Below are 22951 nucleotides of genomic sequence, written 5' to 3'. Positions count from 1 at the left end.
AACTGATAGTGACAGTTTTGTACCACGAACCTGAGGTACCCTTGGTGAGAAGGGCAAATTGGGACATGGAGGTAAGCATCCTTGATGTCCAGGGACACCATATAGTCCCCTTCTTCCTGGTTCGCTATCACTGCTCTGAGTGACTCCCTCTTGATTTGAACCTTTGTATGTAAGTGTTCAAATATTTCAGATTTAGAATAGGTCTCACCGAGCCGTCTGGCTTCAGTACCACAATATAGTGTGGAATAATACCCCTTTCCTTGTTGTAGGAAGGGTACTTTGATTATCACCTGCTGGGAATACAGCTTGTGAATTGTTTCCAATACTGCCTCCCTGTCGGAGGGAGACGTTGGTAAAGCAGACTTCAGGAACCTGCGAGGGGGAGACGTCTCGAATTTCCAATCTGTACCCCTGGGATACTACTTGTAGGATCCAGGGGTCCACTTGCGAGTGAGCCCACTGCGCGCTGAAACTCTTGAGCCGACCCCCCACCGCAGCTGAGTCCGCTTGTACAGCCCCAGCGTCATGCTGAGGACTTGGCAAAAGCGGTGGAGGGCTTCTGTTCCTGGGAATGGGCTGCCTGCTGCAGTCTTCTTCCCTTTCCTCTATCCCTGGGCAGATATGACTGGCCTTTTGCCTGCTTGCCCTTATGGGGACGAAAGGACTGAGGCTGAAAAGACGGTGTCTTTTTCTGCTGAGATGTGACTTGGGGTAAAAAAGGTGGATTTTCCAGCTGTTGCCGTGGCCACCAGGTCCGATGGACCGACCCCAAATAACTCCTCCCCTTTATACGGCAATACTTCCATGTGCCGTTTGGAATCTGCATCACCTGACCACTGTCGTGTCCATAAACATCTTCTGGCAGATATGGACATCGCACTTACTCTTGATGCCAGAGTGCAAATATCCCTCTGTGCATCTCGCATATATAGAAATGCATCCTTTAAATGCTCTATAGTCAATAAAATACTGTCCCTGTCAAGGGTATCAATATTTTCAGTCAGGGAATCCGACCAAGCCACCCCAGCGCTGCACACCCAGGCTGAGGCGATCGCTGGTCGCAGTATAACACCAGTATGTGTGTATATACTTTTTTGGATATTTTCCAGCCTCCTATCAGCTGGCTCCTTGAGGGCGGCCGTATCTGGAGACGGTAACGCCACTTGTTTTGATAAGCGTGTGAGCGCCTTATCCACCCTAAGGGGTGTTTCCCAACGCGCCCTAACTTCTGGCGGGAAAGGGCATAACGCCAATAATTTTCTATCGGGGAAAACCCACGCATCATCACACACTTCATTTAATTTATCTGATTCAGGAAAAACTACAGGTAGTTTTTTCACACCCCACATAATACCCTCTTTTGTGGTACTTGTAGTATCAGAAATATGTAACACCTCCTTCATTGCCCTTAACATGTAACGTGTGGCCCAAATGGAAAATACGTTTGTTTCTTCACCGTCGACACTGGAGTCAGTGTCCGTGTCTGTGTCGACCGACTGAGGTAAATGGGCGTTTTAAAGCCCCTGACGGTGTTTTAGACGCCTGGACAGGTACTAATTGGTTTGCCGGCCGTCTCATGTCGTCAACCGACCTTGCAGCGTGTTGACATTATCACGTAATTCCCTAAATAAGCCATCCATTCCGGTGTCGACTCCCTAGAGAGTGACATCACCATTACAGGCAATTGCTCCGCCTCCTCACCAACATCGTCCTCATACATGTCGACACACACGTACCGACACAGCACACACACAGGGAATGCTCTGATAGAGGACAGGACCCCACTAGCCCTTTGGGGAGACAGAGGGAGAGTTTGCCAGCACACACCAAAACGCTATAATTATACAGGGACAACCTTTATATAAGTGTTTTTCCCTTATAGCATCTTAATATATATAATCGTATCGCCAAATAAGTGCCCCCCCTCTCTGTTTTAACCCTGTTTCTGTAGTGCAGTGCAGGGGAGAGCCTGGGAGCCTTCCCACCAGCATTTCTGTGAGGGAAAATGGCGCTGTGTGCTGAGGAGAATAGGCTCCGCCCCCTTTTCGGCGGGCTTCTTCTCCCGTTTTTCTGAGACCTGGCAGGGGTTAAATACATCCATATAGCCCCAGGGGTAATATGTGATGTATCTTTTAGCCAGTATAGGTATTTCATTGCTGCCCAGGGCGCCCCCCCCAGCGCCCTGCACCCTCAGTGACCGCTGGTGTGAAGTGTGCTGACAACAATGGCGCACAGCTGCAGTGTTGTGCGCTACCTCATGAAGACTGAAAAGTCTTCTGCCGCCGGTTTCTGGACCCCCCCCCATCTGCAAGGGGGTCGGCGGCGCGGCTCTGGGACCGGACTCCATGGCTGGGCCTGTGTTCGATCCCTCTGGAGCTAATGGTGTCCAGTAGCCTAAGAAGCCAATCCATCCTGCACGCAGGTGAGTTCACTTCTTCTACCCTAAGTCCCTCGTAGCAGTGAGCCTGTTGCCAGCAGGACTCACTGAAAATAAAAAACCTAACAAAACTTTTACTCTAAGCAGCTCTTTAGGAGAGCCACCTAGATTGCACCCTTCTCGGCCGGGCACAAAAATCTAACTGAGGCTTGGAGGAGGGTCATAGGGGGAGGAGCCAGTGCACACCACCTGATCCTAAAGCTTTTACTTTTGTGCCCTGTCTCCTGCGGAGCCGCTAATCCCCATGGTCCTGACGGAGTCCCCAGCATCCACTTAGGATGTCAGAGAAAGCAACAGTAACGGTCCAAGACCGATGTCCACTGTAACATAACCCTTATGTAAGCAACAACTATATACAAGTCTTGCAGAGTTTCCGCACTGGGACGGGCGCCCAGCATCCTCTACGGACTAGGAGAAATAGATTTACCGGTAGGTTTAAAATCGTATTTTCTCTTAGGTCCTAGAGGATGCTGGGGACTCCGTAAGGACCATGGGGTTTATACCAAAGCATCCAATCGGGCGGGAGAGTGCGGATGACTCTGCAGCACCGACTGAGCAAACGCTAGGTCCTCATCAGCCAGGGTATCAAACTTGTAGAATTTAGCAAAAGTGTTTGACCCCGACCAAGTCGCCGCTCGGCAAAGTTGTAAAGCCGAGACGCCTCGGGCAGCCGCCCAAGAAGAGCCCACCTTCCCAGTGGAATGGGCCTTAACCGAATTTGGTACCAATAATCCAGCCGTAGAGTGAGCCTGCTGAATCGTATTACAGATCCAGCGAGCAATAGTCTGCTTTGAAGCAGGAGCGCCAATCTTATTGGCCGCATACAGGATAAACAGAGCCTCTGTTTTCCTAATTCTAGCCGTCCTGGCTACATAAATCTTTAAGGCCCTGACTACGTCCAGGGATCTGGAATCCTCCAGGTCACCGGTAGCCACAGGCACCACAATAGGTTGATTCATATGGAACGACTAAACCACTTTAGGCAAAAATTGCGGACGTGTCCTCAATTCAGCTCGATCCACATGAAAACTCAAGTAGGGGCTCTTGTGTGAGAGAGCCGCCAATTCTGACACTCGCCTTGCTGATGCTAAGGCCAACAACATGACCACCTTCCAGGTAAGAAATTTCAACTCAACCTTGTTAAGCGGTTCAAACCAGTGTGATTTTAGGAACTGCAACACCACGTTCAGGTGCCATGGTGCCACTGGAGGCACAAAAGGGGGCTGGATGTGCAGCACTCCCTTTACAAACGTCTGGACTTCTGGAAGAGAAGCCAATTCCTTCTGAAAGAAAATCGAGAGGGACGAAATCTGTACCTTAACCGAGCCTAATTTCAGGCCCATATCCACTCCTGTCTGTAGGAAGTGGAGAAGACGACCCAGATGAAAATCTTCCGTAGGTGCATTCTTGGTCTCACACTAAGACACATACTTTCGCCAGATATGGTGATAATATTTTATCGTCACCTCCTTCCTAGCCTTTATTAAAGTAGGGATGACCTCTTCCGGAATCCCCTTTTTTGCTAGGATTCGGCGTTCAACCGCCATGCCGTCAAACGTAACCGCGGTAAGTCTTGAAATACACAGGGCCCCTGCTGCAACAGGTCTTCCCTCAAAGGAAGAGGCCAGGGGTCTCCTGTGAGCATCTCTTGTAGATCCGAGTACCAGGCCCTTCGAGGCCAGTCTGGGACAACGAGTATCGTCTGTACTCTTCTTCGTCTTATGATCCTCAACACTTTCGTGATGAGAGGAAGAGGAGGAAACACGTAGACCGATTCGAACACCCACGGTGTTACCAGTGCGTCTACTGCTACTGCCTGAGGGTCCCGAGACCTTGCGCAATACCTCCGAAGTTTTTTGTTGAGGCGTGACGCCATTGTGTCTATTTGAGGAGTTCCCCAAAGACGTGTTACGTCTGCAAAGACTTCTTGATGAAGTCCCCACTCTCCTGGATGGAGAACGTGTCTGCTGAGGAAGTCTGCTTCCCAGTTGTCCACTCCCGGAATGAAGACAGCCGACAGAGCGCTTACATGATTTTCCGCCCAGCGAAGTATCCTTGTGGCTTCCGCCATCGCGACTCTGCTTCTTGTCCCACCTTGGCGGTTCACATGAGCCTCTGCTGTGACATTGTCTGATTGAATCAGAACCGGTAGGTTTCGAAGAAAACTCTCCGCTTGTCGAAGGCCGTTGTAAATGGCCCTGAGTTCCAACACATTGATGTGTAGACAGGACTCCTGGTCTGACCAAAGACCCTGAAAAGTCTTTCCCTGTGTGACCGCTCCCCATCCTCGGAGGCTCGCGTCCGTGGTAACCAGGATCCAGTCCTGAATCCCGAACCGGCGACCCTCCAGCAAGTGAGCACTTTGCAACCACCACAGGAGGGACACTCTGGTCCCTGGGGACAGAGTTATTTTCCGATGTAAGTGCAGATGGGACCCGGACCACTTGTCCAGAAGATCCCATTGAAAAGTCCTTGCATGGAACCTTCCGAAGGGAATGGCCTCGTAGGCCGCCACCATTTCCCCCAGAACTCGAGTGCATTGGTGAACTGACACCCTTTTCGGTTTTAGCAGGTCTCTGACCATGTTCTGGATGTCTTGGGCTTTCTCTATTGGGAGAAAAACCTTCATTTGTTCCGTATCCAGTATCATACCTAGGAACGGTAGTCGAGTTGTCGGAATCAACTGTGACTTCGGTAGATTTAGAATCCAACCGTGTTGCTGGAGCACTCTCAGAGAGAGCACCACACTGCTCAGCAATTTCTCCCTTGATCTCGCTTTTATCAGGAGATCGTCCAAGTATGGGATAATTGTGACTCCATGCTTGCGCAGGACCACCATCATTTCCGCCATTATCTTGGTGAAAATCCTCGGGCCGTGGAAAGTCCAAACTGCAACGTCTGAAATTGGTAATGACAATCCTGTACAGCGAATCTCAGGTATTCCTGATGGGGGGCATATATGGGGACATGAAGGTACGCATCCTTTATGTCCAGAGACACCATAAACTCCCCCTCCTCCATGTTGGCTATTATTGCTCTGAGAGATTCCATTTTGAATTTGAATCTTTTTATGTACAGGTTTAGGGATTTCAGATTTAAAATCAGTCTGACCATACCGCCCGGTTTCGGGACCACAAATAGGGTTGAATAGTAACCTCTTCCCTGCTGGTGCAGGGGAACCTTGATTATCACTTGCTGTATAGACAGCGTTTGAATTGCAGCTAACACTACATCCCTTTCCGATGTGGAAGCTGGTAGGGCCGATTTGAAAAATCGGCTCGGGGGCACATCCTCGAATTCCAATTTGTAACCCTGGGAAACTATTTCCAACACCCAGGGATTCAGGTCCGAACTGACCCAGGCCTGACTGAAAAGTCAAAGACGTGCCCCCACCGGTGCGGACTCCCTCAGGGGAGTCCCAGCGTCATGCTGTGGTTTTTGGAGCAGCCGGGGAGGACTTTTGTTCCTGGGCACCTGCCGAAGCAGTAGCTCTCTTGCCTCTGCCCTTACCTCTGGCGAGGAAAGAGGATCCCCGACCTCTTTTAGACTTGTGCGACCGAAAGGACTGCATCCGATAGGGTGTTGCTTTCTTTTGCTGTTGGGGAATATATGGTAAAAAATTTGATTTACCTGCTGTAGCTGTGGAAACCAGGTCCGTCAGCCCATCCCCAAACAATACATCACCCTTATAGGGTAGTACTTCCATATGTTTTTTGGAATCCGCATCACCCGTCCATTGGCGAGTCCATAAGGATCTTCTCGCTGATATAGACAAGGCATTGGCCCTAGAAGCTAGCAATCCAATGTCCCTTTGAGCATCCCTCATAAATAAGACTGCGTCTTTTATATGGGCTAGAGTTAGGAATATAGTATCCTTATCCATAGTATCAAATTGATCTGTCAGCTCATCTGTCCAAGCTGCAATTGCGCTACACAACCATGCCGACGCAATCGTCGGTCTTAACACAGCACCCGTATGAGAATAAATACCCTTTAATGTAGTTTCTTGCCTGCGATCTGCAGGGTCCTTAAGGGCCGCTGTGTCAGGAGACGGTAGCGCCACTTTCTTGGACAAGCGCGTCAGGGTCTTGTCCACAGTGGGGGGTGATTCCCAAATCTCCCTGTCCTGCTTAGGGAAAGGGTATGCCATAAAAATTATTTTGGGGATCTGCGGTCTCTTATCCGGAGTCTCCCAAGCTTTTCCAAAGAACTCATTTAATTCATGAGATGTGGGAAAATTAATAATCTGTTTCTTTTCCTTAAACATGTGTACCCTTGTGTCGGGGACCGAGGGTTCATCCACAATATGCAACACATCCCTTATTGCCACAATCATGCCCTGAATGGTTTTAGTCACCCTAGGGTGCAATTTTACTTCGTCATAGTCGACACTGGAATCAGAATCCGTGTCGGTAGTAGTGTCTTGTGTTAAGGGACGCTTTTGAGACCCCGACGGGCCCTGTGAGTCGGTCCAATCTGAGGATTGACCGCCTGATGTCCCCCCTAAACCAGCCTTATCAAGCCTTTTATGTAAAGATGCCACACTTGCATGCAACGTATGCCACATGTCAATTCCCACTCACTGCGTCGCCAAAGTACCCCCCTCCTCTTTTTTCCAGCCTGTGTTCAGCAGGGGAGGGACCAGGGAGCCAGCGTTTTCTTTCTCATGCAGCTTCTGTGGATAAAATGGCGCTGGTTAGTGCTGAGGATCAAGCCCCGCCCACCCGACGGCGGGCTTCGGTCCCAGTGATTTTTCAATAAAATGGCGGGGGATCAGCGATTTACTGCCTCCGCAGTCTAATGCCACTGTATTTGTGCCAAAATGTGAGGTTTATTGCTGCCCAGGGCGCCCGCCCCTGCGCCCTGCACCCTTCAGTGCTGCTCTGTGTGTGTGTGACTGGGAGCAATACCTCATGAAGATCTGATGTAATCTGCCGCCTAAGATGTCTTCTGTCTTCTCCATCCGCTTCTACCCTCGGCATCTGTGAGGAGGACGGCGGCGCGGCTCCGGGACGAACCGCAGGTGAGACCTGTGTTCCGACTCCCTCTGGAGCTAATGGTGTCCAGTAGCCTTAGAAACAGTGCCCAACTTGACAAGCCAGCTCTGCTTCTCTCTCCTCGGTCCCACGATGCAGGGAGCCTGTTGCCAACAGGACTCCCTGAAAATAAAAAACCTAACAAAATTCTTTTTCCACAGAAAACTCTGGAGAGCTCTCTGCAGTGCACCCATTCTCCTCTGGGCACAAGATCTAACTGAGGTCTGGAGGAGGGGCATAGAGGGAGGAGCCAGTGCACACCCATAGTCAAAGTTCTTTTTAGGTGCCCTATCTCCAGCGGAGCCCGTCTATACCCCATGGTCCTTATGGAGTCCCCAGCATCCTCTAGGACGTAAGAGAAAATGTTTTAGTGAAACTGACTTTGCACCAGAGACAAGCTGAACAATACACAATACTGGGAGGATTGAGTGTGCATGTTTCCATTCTTTCAGAACAATCACTTTGCTTTTGCTTAAAAAAGGTGCAAAAAAATAAAACTGACGTTATATGAAAGAACTCAAGTAAAGTGCAACGGAATTACCCACTCGTCATAAAGAGAAGATAATTACTGCCCTTTACATTCTCTGCCAAAAAATGTAACTTTTCAGCTTTGAAACATGAAGGTAAAAGAATCACATTCAAACGGCATAATGTTTAGCTATAATTCCTCCCACTTATCAATTTCATGTATTATATTAGTGGTTCTCAAACTATTTTGAATCACGGTACCCTAGAGTATCAGAATTTTTTTCACCACACCTCTAAGCCAAAAGTTTGTTATGGAGAAATTTTGAAAAAATAAAGTAAATCAATTAAATAAGTTGTGTTTATAGGTCTTCCTTATGTTAAGTTATGTGGTGAGGGACAGGATTGGCTGATTGTCTGCATATTTTATGATTGGAAGCCAGAAGCACTAGTTTTGCCTATTACATTGACCATAAAAACTTTGAATTGGTCCTGGACCGCCAACCCAGGACACCCCTGCAAGTGCCCTAAGGCACCCAGTTTGGGAAACACTGTACTATTATAGCACCCAAGACAAGGTCTGCAAAGGGAACCCATTATACCCCTTTCACACCAGCAACTCTGAACACGGGTTTTTAGCACATGAACGTGCATAACCCGTGTTCATGTGCGGTGTGAAAGGGTGCCGGGGTTGAAATACCGGGTCCAGTACGGTAGGGCAGACGTTGCAAGTTTTCCCTTGCCCTTTCATGGGGAGGGGGTAGGGAGGCCAATCCCGGGCCGTTTTTTCAATTCTGCCATTTTTTCCGCACATCTCTGATCAAAACTCAGCAAATTTCCACGAGTTTATACCTCTGCAACTGTGTATAATGCCCACATGCACCATTTGGCTCATATATTGCGTGTAAATTTGGCTCTGGTGCTAGACACAGTGCCTCCTGAGCCATTTAGCTCACTGCACGTCCCTGGTACACTAACAAATTTATTCCATTAGATCAGGGGTCAGGGAACTTTTTCCCCTTTACCCCAAGTATATATATATATATATATATATATATATATCTCACACACACAAGCAGTAGGAGTAGGGCGCCTCATGCGTATGTAGTCAATAGTATAAAAATTCACTATTGGCCTATATAAAACACTACCTTAATCTTTTAGGGTGTCAGCTAGCCCCTATGTATTAAGCATAGGTAAAATGCTAATGAAAAAGGATGTAGGAATAGGGGTAACAGCGACCAACGGTGTTTAAGATGTTGATTATTTATAAAGAAGGCTTAAAAGTATGGAGAGCGATGATAAAAATTCCTTAATATTACTTTATATAAGATGAGGCAAAGCCATTTTTTTTTTTAAAGTATATAGAACAATAATTTTATTCTAAGAACAGAGGTAGAGACCAACAGTCAAATATAAAAAAAAATTCAAGGGACACATAAAAAAAAAAAAAAAAAAAAAAGAGAGGGAATTATATACAGAGATAAAAATAAAAGATATAAACTAAAGAAAAAAAGTACACAAAACTATAAAATGAGAGCTTGGAGCTTATCTTAGTGTGAAGAGTCAATGAAGCACACCCAACGTGTTTCGTCCGTCTGACTTCATCAAGGGGACCCGGACGGTGCTGGATGGGGCTGTGTCTTGGCAGTGCGACCGTCCATTACCCCCAGGAATTTCATTTTTACCCCATTTGGGGTAATTTACCCCTGTTCCCTGACCACTGATTTAGATCCAGTAATATTGTCATTTTATTATCGATAAAACATTATCACTTCAATCTGGTAGGTGCTCCCTATAATATGTTCAATATGCCACAAAAACAGGACAGTGTAGTTATAATGAGATCTGAATCAGGTCAAAAAGTGGATAAAAGTTGCTGTAACATCACTGGCCCTGCCACTGTGTATGACTCATCCCTTTCGGTGTTGGAAATCCTCAATTCACCAATTCAGATGCCAAAAAGATTGACATAAGAGAATCTGGGAACTGCCTGGTATATGTATGGCCCACATTGCAAAAACTCTCCCTCCTTGCACAGGAATCTACAGTAAGTAGATGATAAATGTTTTAGCTAGGAACGAATTCTATTAACGTCTGTAAGACCAGTGTTAAATTTAAGATTCCTATCATAACCTCTAAAGTTCATACACATCTCCATTGTGGAAATGTGTGGGCAGATATTTCATTGCATGCCCAGCAAAAACTTGCCCCTGCTTACTGTTCTGTGCTGTACATCGCAAGAAGACACACAGCCGCTACAGTAAGTAGCCATAACAGTCCTAAAATGGCATGGCTTGCTCCAAAAACCACGACAAACACAGCTTTGCAAATTTCTAGAAACTACACACAAATCACAGTCCACATAACATATTCAGCAGATGCAATCAGCTCCAGATGTCAATTTACACATAGAAATTAGTTATATTTAGTTAGAATGATTAAACGCTGCACTTAAAGTGGTCAAGTTATTAGCAATGTGCTATTGCAACAGCGTGGGAATGACAGCAGATGTACGTACACCAAATGACCCAGATTACAAAAACCTGTGCTCTCGGGCATGCAATTAAATCGACCGAAAAATGTGAAGTGAAAAGTCTCAATGGAACGACCAGTAGTTTGCGTTATACACGAGTTAAGCTAGCTACATACACACTGTCAGATTTTTTTTGGTCGGCCCGACAATTGGACAATTTTTCGGGAAATTGAAGGCACCAAGGCCCTCATTCCGAGTTGATCACTCGCTAGCAACTTTTTGCTGTGCTGCAATCAGATAGTCGCCGCCTATGGGCGAGTGTATTTTCGCTTTGCAAGTGTGCAAATGCTTTTGCAACCGACGGCACAAAAAAAGTTTATTGTAGTTTCTGAGTAGATCTGGACTTACTCAGCCGCTGCGATCACTTCATTCTTTTTGGTCCCAAAATTGACATCAAACACCCGCCCTGCAAACGCTTGGACACGCCTGCGTTTTTCCAAACACTTGCAGAAAACGGTCAGTTAACACCCACAAACGCCCTCTTTCTGCCAATCACATTGCGATCGGCTGTGCGAATGGATTCTTCGTTAAATCCATCGCCCAGCACCGATCCTCTTTGTACCCGTACGACGCGCCTGCACATTGCGGTGCATACGCAGTTTTTCCGAGATTTAACCTGATCACAGCGCTGCTTAAAGTTGCTAGCGAGCCATCAACTCGATATGACCCCCCAATATCTGAGCTATACACTAAAATATTTTATTTTTTAAGTTACCAATTTTCTGCCACATCACACTGCATTTGCATATGTCTGCCCACAAGTAGGATGATGTAGTGAGAGGAAAACATAGGAAATATGGGCAGATTATTGAGAACGCACACACACTGCTCAGTGTCTGGAGATTGTGGCAGATATTTTTGGTTTGGGATGATAAGACAGGAAAATCGATTGGCCATACACATGAACAAGATTTTCCTGAATTATCGGCGAAACGCTGACATGATCGTTCGTACACACTATACAATAACTTTGGTTGTTCTTCCAATTATTGGCAAATCGGCCCAATAATTGTATAGTGTGTACCTAGCGTAACACACTGGTGCGTTGTCAGGACGATTTGCCCTTTCGTAATAACAAATCATATACATCGCTCAGCATTTACGGGTAATTGCGTGCTCCCACAGTCGCTAGCGATGGACGCTAGGACTGATGTGCCGCACATGAAACTTGGCGATATCACTACTAACCTTGCTTGTGCTAATGAAGGACAGAACATGATCATTTAGTCCTTCATTAAAGCCGTTCCAGTGTGTACACTCAATATGGGTTCAAGGGCATTTGTTCCAATGCCATAATGAATGCCCGTAGCTCCACTATGTACCCTGCTTTAGTAGCTATAACAAATCTTTTTATCATCTTGTAACTTTAGATACTGGTACCATTTTTAATAGGAAAGAGACTACTTTCACTTGTTACAAAATGCTTACAAATGTCCCTATTCATTTACTATTGCAGTTACCTAGGTTGAATTAATTAGTACAAGTTATGCTTTTCAACACCAACGTATTAATTTAGCAGGTAACTGAATTAGCAAAATAAGTGGGAAACTCGGCAGCAGAGTAGTCTGTACTTGTGCAACAAAATATATTAGTAAAGTCTGTAATTATCCAGAGTGCAAAGTCTCATGTGTTAAATATTTTACAATACATATTGTGAACGTTTCCCAAAGATAAATGATCACCTGTCAATGTCATGTCTGCACCAAAGGGGTCAATCCATTTACCGGAGAAGACATTGAGGGTGTAAGTGTTGCTGTATCCCGCACTTACTGCACCACTGACTTGTGGAACTTTGTCCAGAGCATCATAGGGCTGCAAGCATAAATCTGTGAGCCGGACACTTAAAGGGGCTTGTGAGGGGTGCAAGTTCAGGTGCAACCGGCATTTCAGCACCGTGGCAATGGCAATTTGCGCCCTTCTCGGGTAATTGGATTTGCCCCACAGATGATCGGTGTCCGAGGCTACAGTTTACTCATACGCTATGCTGTCAACAAGTCGTCATCAACAATTTGCCGACATGGCGATGCCAGCATCTGAGCATGCCATGGGCTTATGCTCCTTACAGCATTTTCCCTGTTCTGGTATTACACACTTACTAGCATGTTTCCAGTAGTAAGCGGTTAGTAATATATCATTACTACAGATGCAAAAGTGATCAAATTAAATGTTGATTACAGATCATAAATAGTACAGGAAAGTTTTATCCATTAAAATAAAATAAAAAAACACCATGCAATTAGTGACTTCTCAAACATGTATTTCATAAAGCAAAAACTACATTCATCTATAATGCCTTTTGGGAAACCCTACTTAATCTGTAAATCAATGGGTGCAGTCAGAAAATAAGAAGCGTGTGTGAAGCCTGTATAACTGGTAATACATAGGAAAAATGAATGTGCATATAGTGCCAAGCTGGCTGCACAGTGAGTGGGAAAGCCCTGTGTGATGGGGTGGCAGTACTGTATGCTGCAGCATGTGGGTAAGCAGCACCCAGGTTGTGCCTATGTGACTGGTGCCCGAGGTCAGGCAGCATCTTATTGGGAGACCCCACTGCAGGACACGGAAGTGCCAATGTCCTGGTGTGCAACGTGTCACTGATACACACCACATACGTGTACCTCAGTGATGGCTCAGTTACATCCAGAATGCCCACTGTGCCTCTACCTCCCGCAGCTTATATCGCACTCACTGATACCGGGCAGCAGCCTGTGATCTCACCTCCTGGTAATACCCCCATCCTCCAGCATGCCGCATAGCGCGGAGGATCGGATCTGTAGTCCTCATCACAGCTCCACTGTGTGGCCGGACCACTGATCGCTCCAGGGCACCGGCATAGATAAGGCTATAACACAGCAGGCAGGCATATGACAGCAGCAGACTTACCCCCTTTCTCCCCTATGGATGGCTGCCATTTAGCGGCTGTTATCACCAGTATGATACCGAGAATGAACCACTCTTTCCTCAGTCTCTCCAGTAGGCCCATCCTGCTGCTCTCTCCCTCCTATGGAATAAAACGTGGGAGTTCCGGCCAATCTGACACGTCCCCGGCTGCTACATACATACAACACGTCCGATCTCCCAGGTAAATAGCGTACACAGGTTTGGCACAAGCGATCAATTCATTTCAGCAGCAGCAGGGCAGTGCTAGCACTGAGAGGTGAGGAAGTCTCCCAGAGCGCCGCCATCATTACCACGCAGCCTCGAATACTGGCGCAAGAGATGCGAGTTACTCCAGGCTCTTCGCAGTACTGGCAATGGCCGGAGTCATCCAGCAAGAGGCTAGAACGGTGGTGAGGTGAGAGTTCTGAGGATGGAACGTACAGACGATGAGGTGAGCAATGGAACGTTCCACAGTAGTCCGTCCTCTCCCAGCTGCCCCTATATACACACGCACATATGTCTCCTCAGAACGCCCTCCAGTCCACGTTGTGTGTACACAGTAGGTGTAGCTCACTATCCTACGCTGCCGGTGCTGATAGTTTACACAGGGTTTCTACTGACGTTACAGGGGGGTGGAGGGTGCTGGTAATTGAGCTGTGTGTGTAGTTCCTGCTCTGTCTCTCACACTTCCCTATACCGGCTCTGTCATTAACCCCCAAGGGCAATGGACTGCAGGCAGTGACCCACTGACTTCATCAAACTGCTTAATAATCAGGGCCGGCCCGAGCTTAATTCTTTTGGTAAGCAAATATAGATGATGGCGCCCCTAGATAGTATAAACTTTATAAAGGACAGCAAAAAGGGGTGTGGTCTCACAAGCAAGGGGCGTGGCCACACAACAGTACCACCAAGTAGCATACCTCCCAACTGTCCCGATTTTCGCGGGACAGTCCCGTTTTTTGGGGACTGTCCCGCTGTCCCACCCGCGGGCCACAGTGTCCCGCGGTGGGGGGGGTCAGTTGGGAGGGACGCTGTGCGCATGCGCACAGCGTCCATTCAGTGGAGTCAGAGGGAGAGGGAGCATGCCAGCTGCTAACAGAGCGCTGGGCATGCCCCCTCAGTGACGAAAACGGGGCGTGGCTCGCGATCGTGGGTCCTCCTGCAAAGCCACACCCCCTTTTCATAGGCCATGCCCCCTTTTGGGAGCGCACAACAACAGAAAGTTGGGAGGTATGAAGTAGGGATGGCCATTGGTGTGCTATCCACCGATGCATTGATGGATAAACCTCAATGGTTGGAAACCATCGATGGTCAGCCCTACTTTAGTACTGAGCAAGTCGTCGACAAATCAGGGCCTGGGGGCGTGGCTTCATGGGTGTTAGGGGCGGGGCTATGCTCCGTGTCCCCGACACCCTGTAGAGAGAGAAAAAAATATTCAATAGATTCTTATCATCGATGGCTGGAAACCATCTGATTCTCCCCCATCAATGGTTAAAGTAGTTAACATTGGTCATATACCATCAATGATTTTGAATCAGTGATGGTCGATGACCATTTCTACCGCCAAGGGTACAGGGTGCTGATAGTTTACACAGGGTTTCTACTGACGTTACAGGGGGGTGGAGGGTGCTGGTAATTGAGCTGTGTGTGTAGTTCCTGCTCTGTCTCTCACACTTCCCTATACCGGCTCTGTCATTAACCCCCAAGGGCAATGGACTGCAGGCAGTGACCCACTGACTTCATCAAACTGCTTAATAATCAGGGCCGGCCCGAGCTTAATTCTTTTGGTAAGCAAATATAGATGATGGCGCCCCTAGATAGTATAAACTTTATAAAGGACAGCAAAAAGGGGTGTGGTCTCACAAGCAAGGGGCGTGGCCACACAACAGTACCACCAAGTAGCATACCTCCCAACTGTCCCGATTTTCGCGGGACAGTCCCGTTTTTTGGGGACTGTCCCGCTGTCCCACCCGCGGGCCACAGTGTCCCGCGGTGGGGGGGGTCAGTTGGGAGGGACGCTGTGCGCATGCGCACAGCGTCCATTCAGTGGAGTCAGAGGGAGAGGGAGCATGCCAGCTGCTCACAGAGCGCTGGGCATGCCCCCTCAGTGACGAAAACGGGGCGTGGCTCGCGATCGTGGGTCCTCCTGCAAAGCCACACCCCCTTTTCATAGGCCATGCCCCCTTTTGGGAGCGCACAACAACAGAAAGTTGGGAGGTATGAAGTAGGGATGGCCATTGGTGTGCTATCCACCGATGCATTGATGGATAAACCTCAATGGTTGGAAACCATCGATGGTCAGCCCTACTTTAGTACTGAGCAAGTCGTTGACAAATCAGGGCCTGGGGGCGTGGCTTCATGGGTGTTAGGGGCGGGGCTATGCTCCGTGTCCCCGACACCCTGTAGAGAGAGAAAAAAATATTCAATAGATTCTTATCATCGATGGCTGGAAACCATCTGATTCTCCCCCATCGATGGTTAAAGTAGTTAACATTGGTCATATACCATCAATGATTTTGAATCAGTGATGGTCGATGACCATTTCTACCGCCAAGGGTACAGGGAGCTAGAGGGTAACAGGGAGGCAGGGGTAACAGGGAGATGCAGCAAATTCATAGAGGTGTAGGAAAGTTGTGATAGGAGCGTCTATCAAGGCATAGGTAAGTAGTGTTACCGCACTAAGGGGGACATTTACTAAGCAGTGATAAGAGTGGAGAAGTGAGCCAGTGGAGAAGTGCCCATGGCAACCAATCAGCACTGAAGTAACATCTATAATTTGCATACTATAAAATTATACAGATCTGCTGATTGGTTGATGGGGCAACTTCTCCACTGGCTCACTTCTCCGCTCTTATCACTGCTTAGTAAATGTCCCCCTAAATCCCTGTCCAATGTAGTGCTGCAGTTGAGGGGCCAGGTATCCACCTTGTGGAATACCTGTCAGTAGGAGAATTTGTCCGAGCTTCAATGCTGCTAATGTAGTAAGCAGGGGTGCAGATCCGTGATGCGGGCTGCACCTGAGCACGGGATTCCTTTCGCTGTGCCTGTTACAGTTGCACTTCATGGTCCTGCTGTGAAAGGCTGGTTTGCAATGTCATGCTGTTCATACAGGCGCCTGTGTTGCGATCCATATGGAGTCTGATTGCCGACTCTGCTGTGTTGGTGTCCACTCTCCTGCTTGTTGGGTACCAAGCACTGCTTCCGGGATCCAGGCAGTCAAATGGTGGCAGAGGTAGCGCCCTCCACAGTGTACCATGCCCTGCTATAAATGTTCTCATTTTGAAGAGTCGCAAAACCATAGGAGTCCTCAGTCATCCAGTTCTACTGTACCTGTAATACAATTGTATTTTCTATGAAAGTGCAGAATTCCACTCCTTCCTATAGGAGCTATAAACGTTTCTCTTGCAGTAAGGCTGGTGAGGATCATCACCAGTGTTTCATTTGATAACATAATCTGCTCACACATCCTGCGTTTGAGTTATGGGTCTGCGATACCACAAGGGTGGTCTTCAATTTGCCGGCTGTTGGGATCCCGGCGCACAGTATACCGGCATCGGAATCCCAACATCCAGCATACTGACACCGTTTCTCCCTCTTGGGGGTCCACGACCCCCCTGCAGGGAAAATAGATAGCGTGGAGAGGGGGCTCATTTGCACTCGCCCAGCTGTCGGTATGCCAGTGGTTGGGATTCCGGAGCTGGTATGCTGGCCGCCGAGAGCCCGGCCACCGGCATACCATACTTCACCCATACTACAATATATATTATGTGTTTCGTCTAAACTGCATGAGAAAGAGTCTCTCTCCTTCATGGCTCTTGGAAAGGTGGACTTTCGGAGACTAGCGTCACCCCGAAGAGTGAAGACCTAGAGTCTTTTTCGACTCATTGTGTGGAAGACCTCATTGCTGATGTGCACCATAAATTATTGAGATATTAACCTCCAAGCGTTGGCTGTGAGTCCTTTCAAACGTTTGTACAAGAAAGTTGTTACATTCCATACTTCAGATCTCTCTATTCTTCCACGTTCCTCCCAAATTGTGCTTCAAACAGATTATGTGTCCAAGTCCCATGGTTGTCACTGTGTTTGCACTTTTAGCTCTACACATGACCCTTTCTTTTTAGGGTTCAGCATCTTTTGTAATCTGCTTGGTAAAACTTTGTTGTTTCAAGTCTATTTTAATGATTTTGGGGTCATTATCTGACTTTTAGTAGCCTCAACAGGGGTGGCTTGCTGATTTCAGCCAACCTAATCGTTGGGGAGCTTCATATTTACTTGCACTGGGTTTCTCTACTAACATTGGCAGAATAGTTTTGTAGTGCAGCTGACTATGGCCCTCATTCCGAGTTGTTCGCTCGCTAGCTGCTTTTAGCAGCATTGCACACGCTAAGCCGCCGCCCTCTGGGAGTGTATCTTAGCATAGCAGAATTGCGAACGAAAGATAAGCAGATTTGCGAATAGAAAATTCTTAGCAGTTTCTGAGTAGCTCCAGACTTACTCAGCCATTGCGATCAGTTCAGTCAGTTTCGTTCCTGGTTTGACGTCACAAACACACCCAGCGTTCGCCCAGACACTCCCACGTTTCTTCAGACACTCCCGCGTTTTTCCCAGAAACGCCAGCGTTTTTCCGCACACTCCCATAAAACGGCCAGTTTCCGCCCAGAAACACCCACTTCCTGTCAATCACACTCCAATCACCAGAACGATGAAAAATCCTCGTTATGCCGTGAGTAAAATACCAAACTATTGAGTAAAATAACTAAGCGCATGCGCTCTGCGAACCTTGTGCATGCGCAGTAAGCGACTAATCGCTATATATCGAAACTCGGCAACGAGCGAACAACTCGGAATGAGGGCCAATGTGTGTGAGACCGTGCAAGATGGTGCTCAGGTGGCTTCCACGGTTTCAGTTTCCTAGGGCCCCTCTGGATCCACACTTGAAATGTGCAGTCATAATCAAATTGTTCTTTCGCACGTTCACTGTAGATGTTCTCTTTCGGGCAGAACTAAATACTATTGTTGTCTGAGGTACTCGTATGCATCCAGAAGTAATAAATAATCGTAATCCTAGTGGCTTCAGACTGGTCATGCAGATCGTTGTACACCGACATTCTCATAAGGTCTGAAAACCCCAGATGGCATGTTTGCAAGTTAGTGGTTTTTGTCTCCCAAGCCACATTTTCTCGTCTTTTATGGCAGTAAAGCAGTTCTCCGTAGGGTTCCTATGTTCCAGCTGAAACTTGTTTCAGCCTTCCTTAAACCAGAAAATTGTCTTTCCAGTTTTTCCTTCTTCAGTGACTTCCCAAGTTCGGAATAATCTGGCTCTGCTAGCTGTAGCTGAGCTTGGCGGATTTTCTTGGACAAGACTTCTTCTGTCCACCGCACAGATTCTCTGCTTGTTGTTTACAATGCAAATAAATGCGGTTGGCTGGCTGCTAAGCAGAGCATTGTGTGTTGAATTCGCTTGGGTGTCGGCACATTCTGCTAGGGCGTGGTAACTTCCTGGTCAGCGCTTCGGCAGACCATATCTATCGTGCATCTACATGGTCCTCTGTCAGCATGTTTTCAGGTTTTTACCTCTGGCGACACCCACTTTAGGGGTTAATTGTGGCTAATTTGATTGACTTGACCCCGGTGTGAGGTTCACATGGAACCTCATTCTAAATTGAAAGTTTGCCTTTAAATGTGGGTCAGTTTGTGAATGTAAGTCTGAAGTCAAGGGGATGTCAGCATAAACAGCCTTGGTTTAATATACTTCAGCCAGTTACGGTGGTCAGGGCTGCCGTAAGCTCTGCCAGGCCCTGGAACTCGGAGTGGGTGTGGCCAACTCGGGGAGGTGTGGCTTGGCCCCCTCCCCACTATCAGGCTAAAAATATATTATGTGCACACAGGGAGGCGCCGGTGGCTCAGGGCAGGCTGGTCAGAGGGGCAGATCTGGGGGAGCTAATGCCCCCCCCCCTCCCTTTACATCACTCATGGAGTCTCTCCCTGTCCAAAGTGCCAGTGCAGAGTGAGTGTTGTGGAGTATGGGGCTAGGCAGACACGGACCCCTCCAACAGGCCCGGGTAAAGAGTAAGAGCTCTCATCCCTGATGGTGGCCCTACTATGTTCCTCTATGGAGTGCAAGGCAAAACTTGCAATGTAGATGCAATATGCTTTTCCAGGACAGAAAATCACGTCCATTATGCTAAATTAAATTACGTCCTGCAAGTGTATTATTTTAAATTTTTACTGAGACAAAGGGTAATATGGGACCCCCTTTAAGTTTAGATGTAGCAAAATACATCAAATGTCCGACCTCAGACCAGTTTAGAATGAACCATTTCATAAAAATGTCTCCTATAAAAATGTTTTTTTCTTAAGCTTCCTCTAACTGGAACCAGAGGGAATGGTCCATACAGCTTTTTTTCTGTGGTTCCTCTGTCCCTCACACAGCTATGGCTGAAATCCCTGGGAATAAGGTGACCAATGGCAAGCTGCAGGCAAGAAAGATTGCATCTCGTGACTGGGATTCCGCTCTGCCAACCAGTGGCAGATTCAGTTGCTCTTCAAGTGAGGAAGAAGAGGTGGCTGAGAGCTGGGCCCCAGGGAGGAGAGGAAAGTCACGGCCACCCAAAGTGCACATGGAGAGGGTCTGTGTGTTGCATGGGAACATGCATACAACATGTGCAGAGGCAGCGAGAGTTAGATTTGGGTGGGGTGTGTTCAAACTGAAATCTTAATTGCAGTGGTAAAATAAAGCAGCCAGTATATACAATACAAAACAATATAACCAACCCAAACCTAACTCTCTCTGCACATGTTGTATCTGCTCCACCTGCAGTGCACATGATTTTGCCCATTAGAGGAAAATGTTGTTTTGCAATTAATCTTGAATTAGGCCTTTTGTGCGAACCGTAGGTGTGCACCCGAAATAGGTGACTGGGCACACCCAAACAGGGGTCATCGCATCACAGAAAGGAGGAGGTGCCAGGACTGTCCATTGAAAAATCATCACGGTTGAGATGCATGTAAGGCATGGGTGCCAGCCACCCAGCCATGGCAGACAAGGAATAGGTTCTAACCACCCAGTCTAGGCAAAAAGGGAACGGATTCACACTGACCTCACAGAACAAATACTTTCTGGGCACTGACCCCTCTATACGCCTCACTAATCCCCACATACTACATAAAGCCCCCAATTCCTACACTGACCCCTCTGCACACATCACTAATTGCACATATTACACAGAGCCCTTTATTCCCTCCGCTGACCCCTCCACACACAAAACAGGTGTGTCTGCGGGAACACACCACAAGGACTGGCACTGAACTGTGGGGCTGAGAGTCGGGGACTCTTCTACACATACATGCACTCACCTTCTGGAGCTGCACTGTTTACTCTGTCTCCATTTCTCCCATTAAACTCCAGTGTCTCGGTCAGGAGGTTGATGAAGTTTGGGGTAATTTCAGAGGTGAATGGAATGTCAACATTAATGCCTTAGGATTTTTATGAGGACTCTGTATGGTCCTCCAGACAGTCTGAATTGTTCTTCTCCATCCAGGATGGTTAGCCAGAAACTTAGGCTAGGCTGCTTGCTCTGGCGTCTTCAGATTTATGGGTGAAACCTATTCTTTAATCTCTAAATCCACCTACTGAGCTGTTGCTCTAATATGACAAGGTATTTTATTAGTGTGGCTGTGGTATCATGTTGACTGACAGGACTTTGTGGTGACATATATTTTCAGTACAATTCCTGGAAGATCTTGGTGCTAAATAGCAAGCTCACTCAAATTCCTCTAGTCGGGAAGCACCTACAGCAACTCAAATGTGTGTGTGTGTGTGTGTGTGTGTGTGTGTGTGTGTGTGTGTGTGTGTGTGTGTGTTCCTATATCAGTATTAATTTCTATGAAAGTCAGCACATCATGGTATCTTTGCCTGTATGCAGCAGCTACTAGGTTTGTTTGGGCTAGAGGGTACACAAGCACTTTACCACCGCCTGTTGCACTGCAGCTCATGAATGGGTGCTGTCTTACACAAGTTATCTGCAAACTTGTGTAATTGTACCGGGCTCCCTGAAGGAACCACAATGACTTGGGTCCTCTTGACAGGTAATACTCTGCTGCGCCTTCCCTTTTCATCCTCATTTTCTTCTCATCCTCTGAGGATTCTCCAGGACCCCCTGAACCAAGTTCACAACCAAGACTGCTCTGTGATTTCAATCCCCTGAACTTGTTGCACCTCTCACAGGTGAGCTTTTTTCAGCTGCTGTGTAAGCCTTTTCTCCCTGGCTCATTGGCTCCATCTTGGGATTTTGTCTAGCCAGCATGATGTTTCACTGCTGTCACTAAAATGGGAAGATATGAGTCCTCTTTAATCACACAGCCAACCACGAAGGCAGGTGCAACTCGGTTTTATTGACAGATGTGTTACATGTCCACACAACAGGATCATCATAACTGACTAAAATAATGTTTGGGACAGATAGAACACTTTGACCTTCATGTCTCTCATAATAACTTCTAGCACATTTATACATAACTATTTACATAAGATAACCACCTGGCATAATTTAAACACAACTATTGCCAGGAGCAGTGTAACAGTATTATTTACACTAGATATTGTACATATTGACCTATAATTCATAGTTATTGTGCCCTAAAAACTATATACAGTGTATGCGATCTCTGTGGCAGCAGGTATCCGTCATTTCCGTCTCTTGGCAAATTACCTTAATACCCTGTTTTCCTCACACCTATGTATACAGTACCAATAAGGAGGATTTTGCTCTGTCTCTCAGCCATTTTGTGCTTCATAAATGAGACATTGTACAGTATGTTACTGCATCTAATCTCCCTATTGTAAAGCATAAATCCTAAACTTTCACATTTATGACAACTAAAGAAATATTATTTTGTGTTGAATCGCATTCACTGCTCTTCAATGCTGTAGAACTTTGTGGTTCCCATAAATAAATGTAAATAATAATAATGAAATTGAACCAATAAATTGGTCAGCAAAAAAAAAAATTTTGAGTCTTTATTTTAATGACTATTTTCTGATTCTCTATATCGAAAAATAACCAAAACCTTTGTTTATTTTTTAAAAACTTGGCTTTTGTCCCTTTTACAATGATCAATAAATATTAACGTTTTTGAATGACAATATAAGGAGAAGCGTGTTTTAGTAACAGAAGTGGATCTTGCTATGGGCGAGCAGGATTTTTGGCCAGGGGGCGCCGCCTTCCGGAGGGCGCCGCCGCCGTGGCAACATCCGGTACTGGTGTCGCCCGGTGCTGTGTAGATAAAGTCATTGCGCACCGCACTGCATTGTGGGTGCGGCATATAGACGCTAGAGGTCATAATTGACCTCTATTGTCTGTGCGGTGCTATGGGAGAGACGTCCCATAGATCCGAGGAGCGGAGACGGAGGGCAGAAGCGGTCGGGAAGCAGGAGCAGGGATTGTGAGTATTCTTTTTTTGTAAGTGGCGCAACTAGGGGGCACAACTCTACAGCGGCACAGTACTGGGAGCACAACTCTACCGGGTGCACAGTACTGGGGGCAATACTACTGTGGGCACAGCTACAGGGGGCATGACTGACCATGCCCCTTCTTC

The 22951-nt window shown here is 47.2% G+C and overlaps 1 protein-coding gene across 1 annotated transcript in view; it reads right to left on the bottom strand.

Annotated features, from left to right (window-relative positions):
- The window catches only part of SLC10A7 (solute carrier family 10 member 7), a 384092-nt gene extending 369939 nt beyond the window's left edge, over nt 1–14153 (bottom strand). Inside the window, exon 1 of the mRNA XM_063920592.1 lies at nt 13358–14153. Within this exon, the coding sequence (XP_063776662.1) occupies nt 13358–13457 (100 nt within the window). The 5' untranslated portion in view covers nt 13458–14153. The remainder of the gene's footprint in view (nt 1–13357) is intronic.
- Nucleotides 14154–22951: the final 8798 nt, after the last annotated feature.

Source organism: Pseudophryne corroboree, chromosome 1, assembly GCF_028390025.1.
Source record: "Pseudophryne corroboree isolate aPseCor3 chromosome 1, aPseCor3.hap2, whole genome shotgun sequence".
Classification (NCBI taxonomy): domain Eukaryota; kingdom Metazoa; phylum Chordata; class Amphibia; order Anura; family Myobatrachidae; genus Pseudophryne; species Pseudophryne corroboree.
Note: the sequence above shows the minus strand (reverse complement) of the source record. Positions and strands in the feature narration are given on the sequence as shown.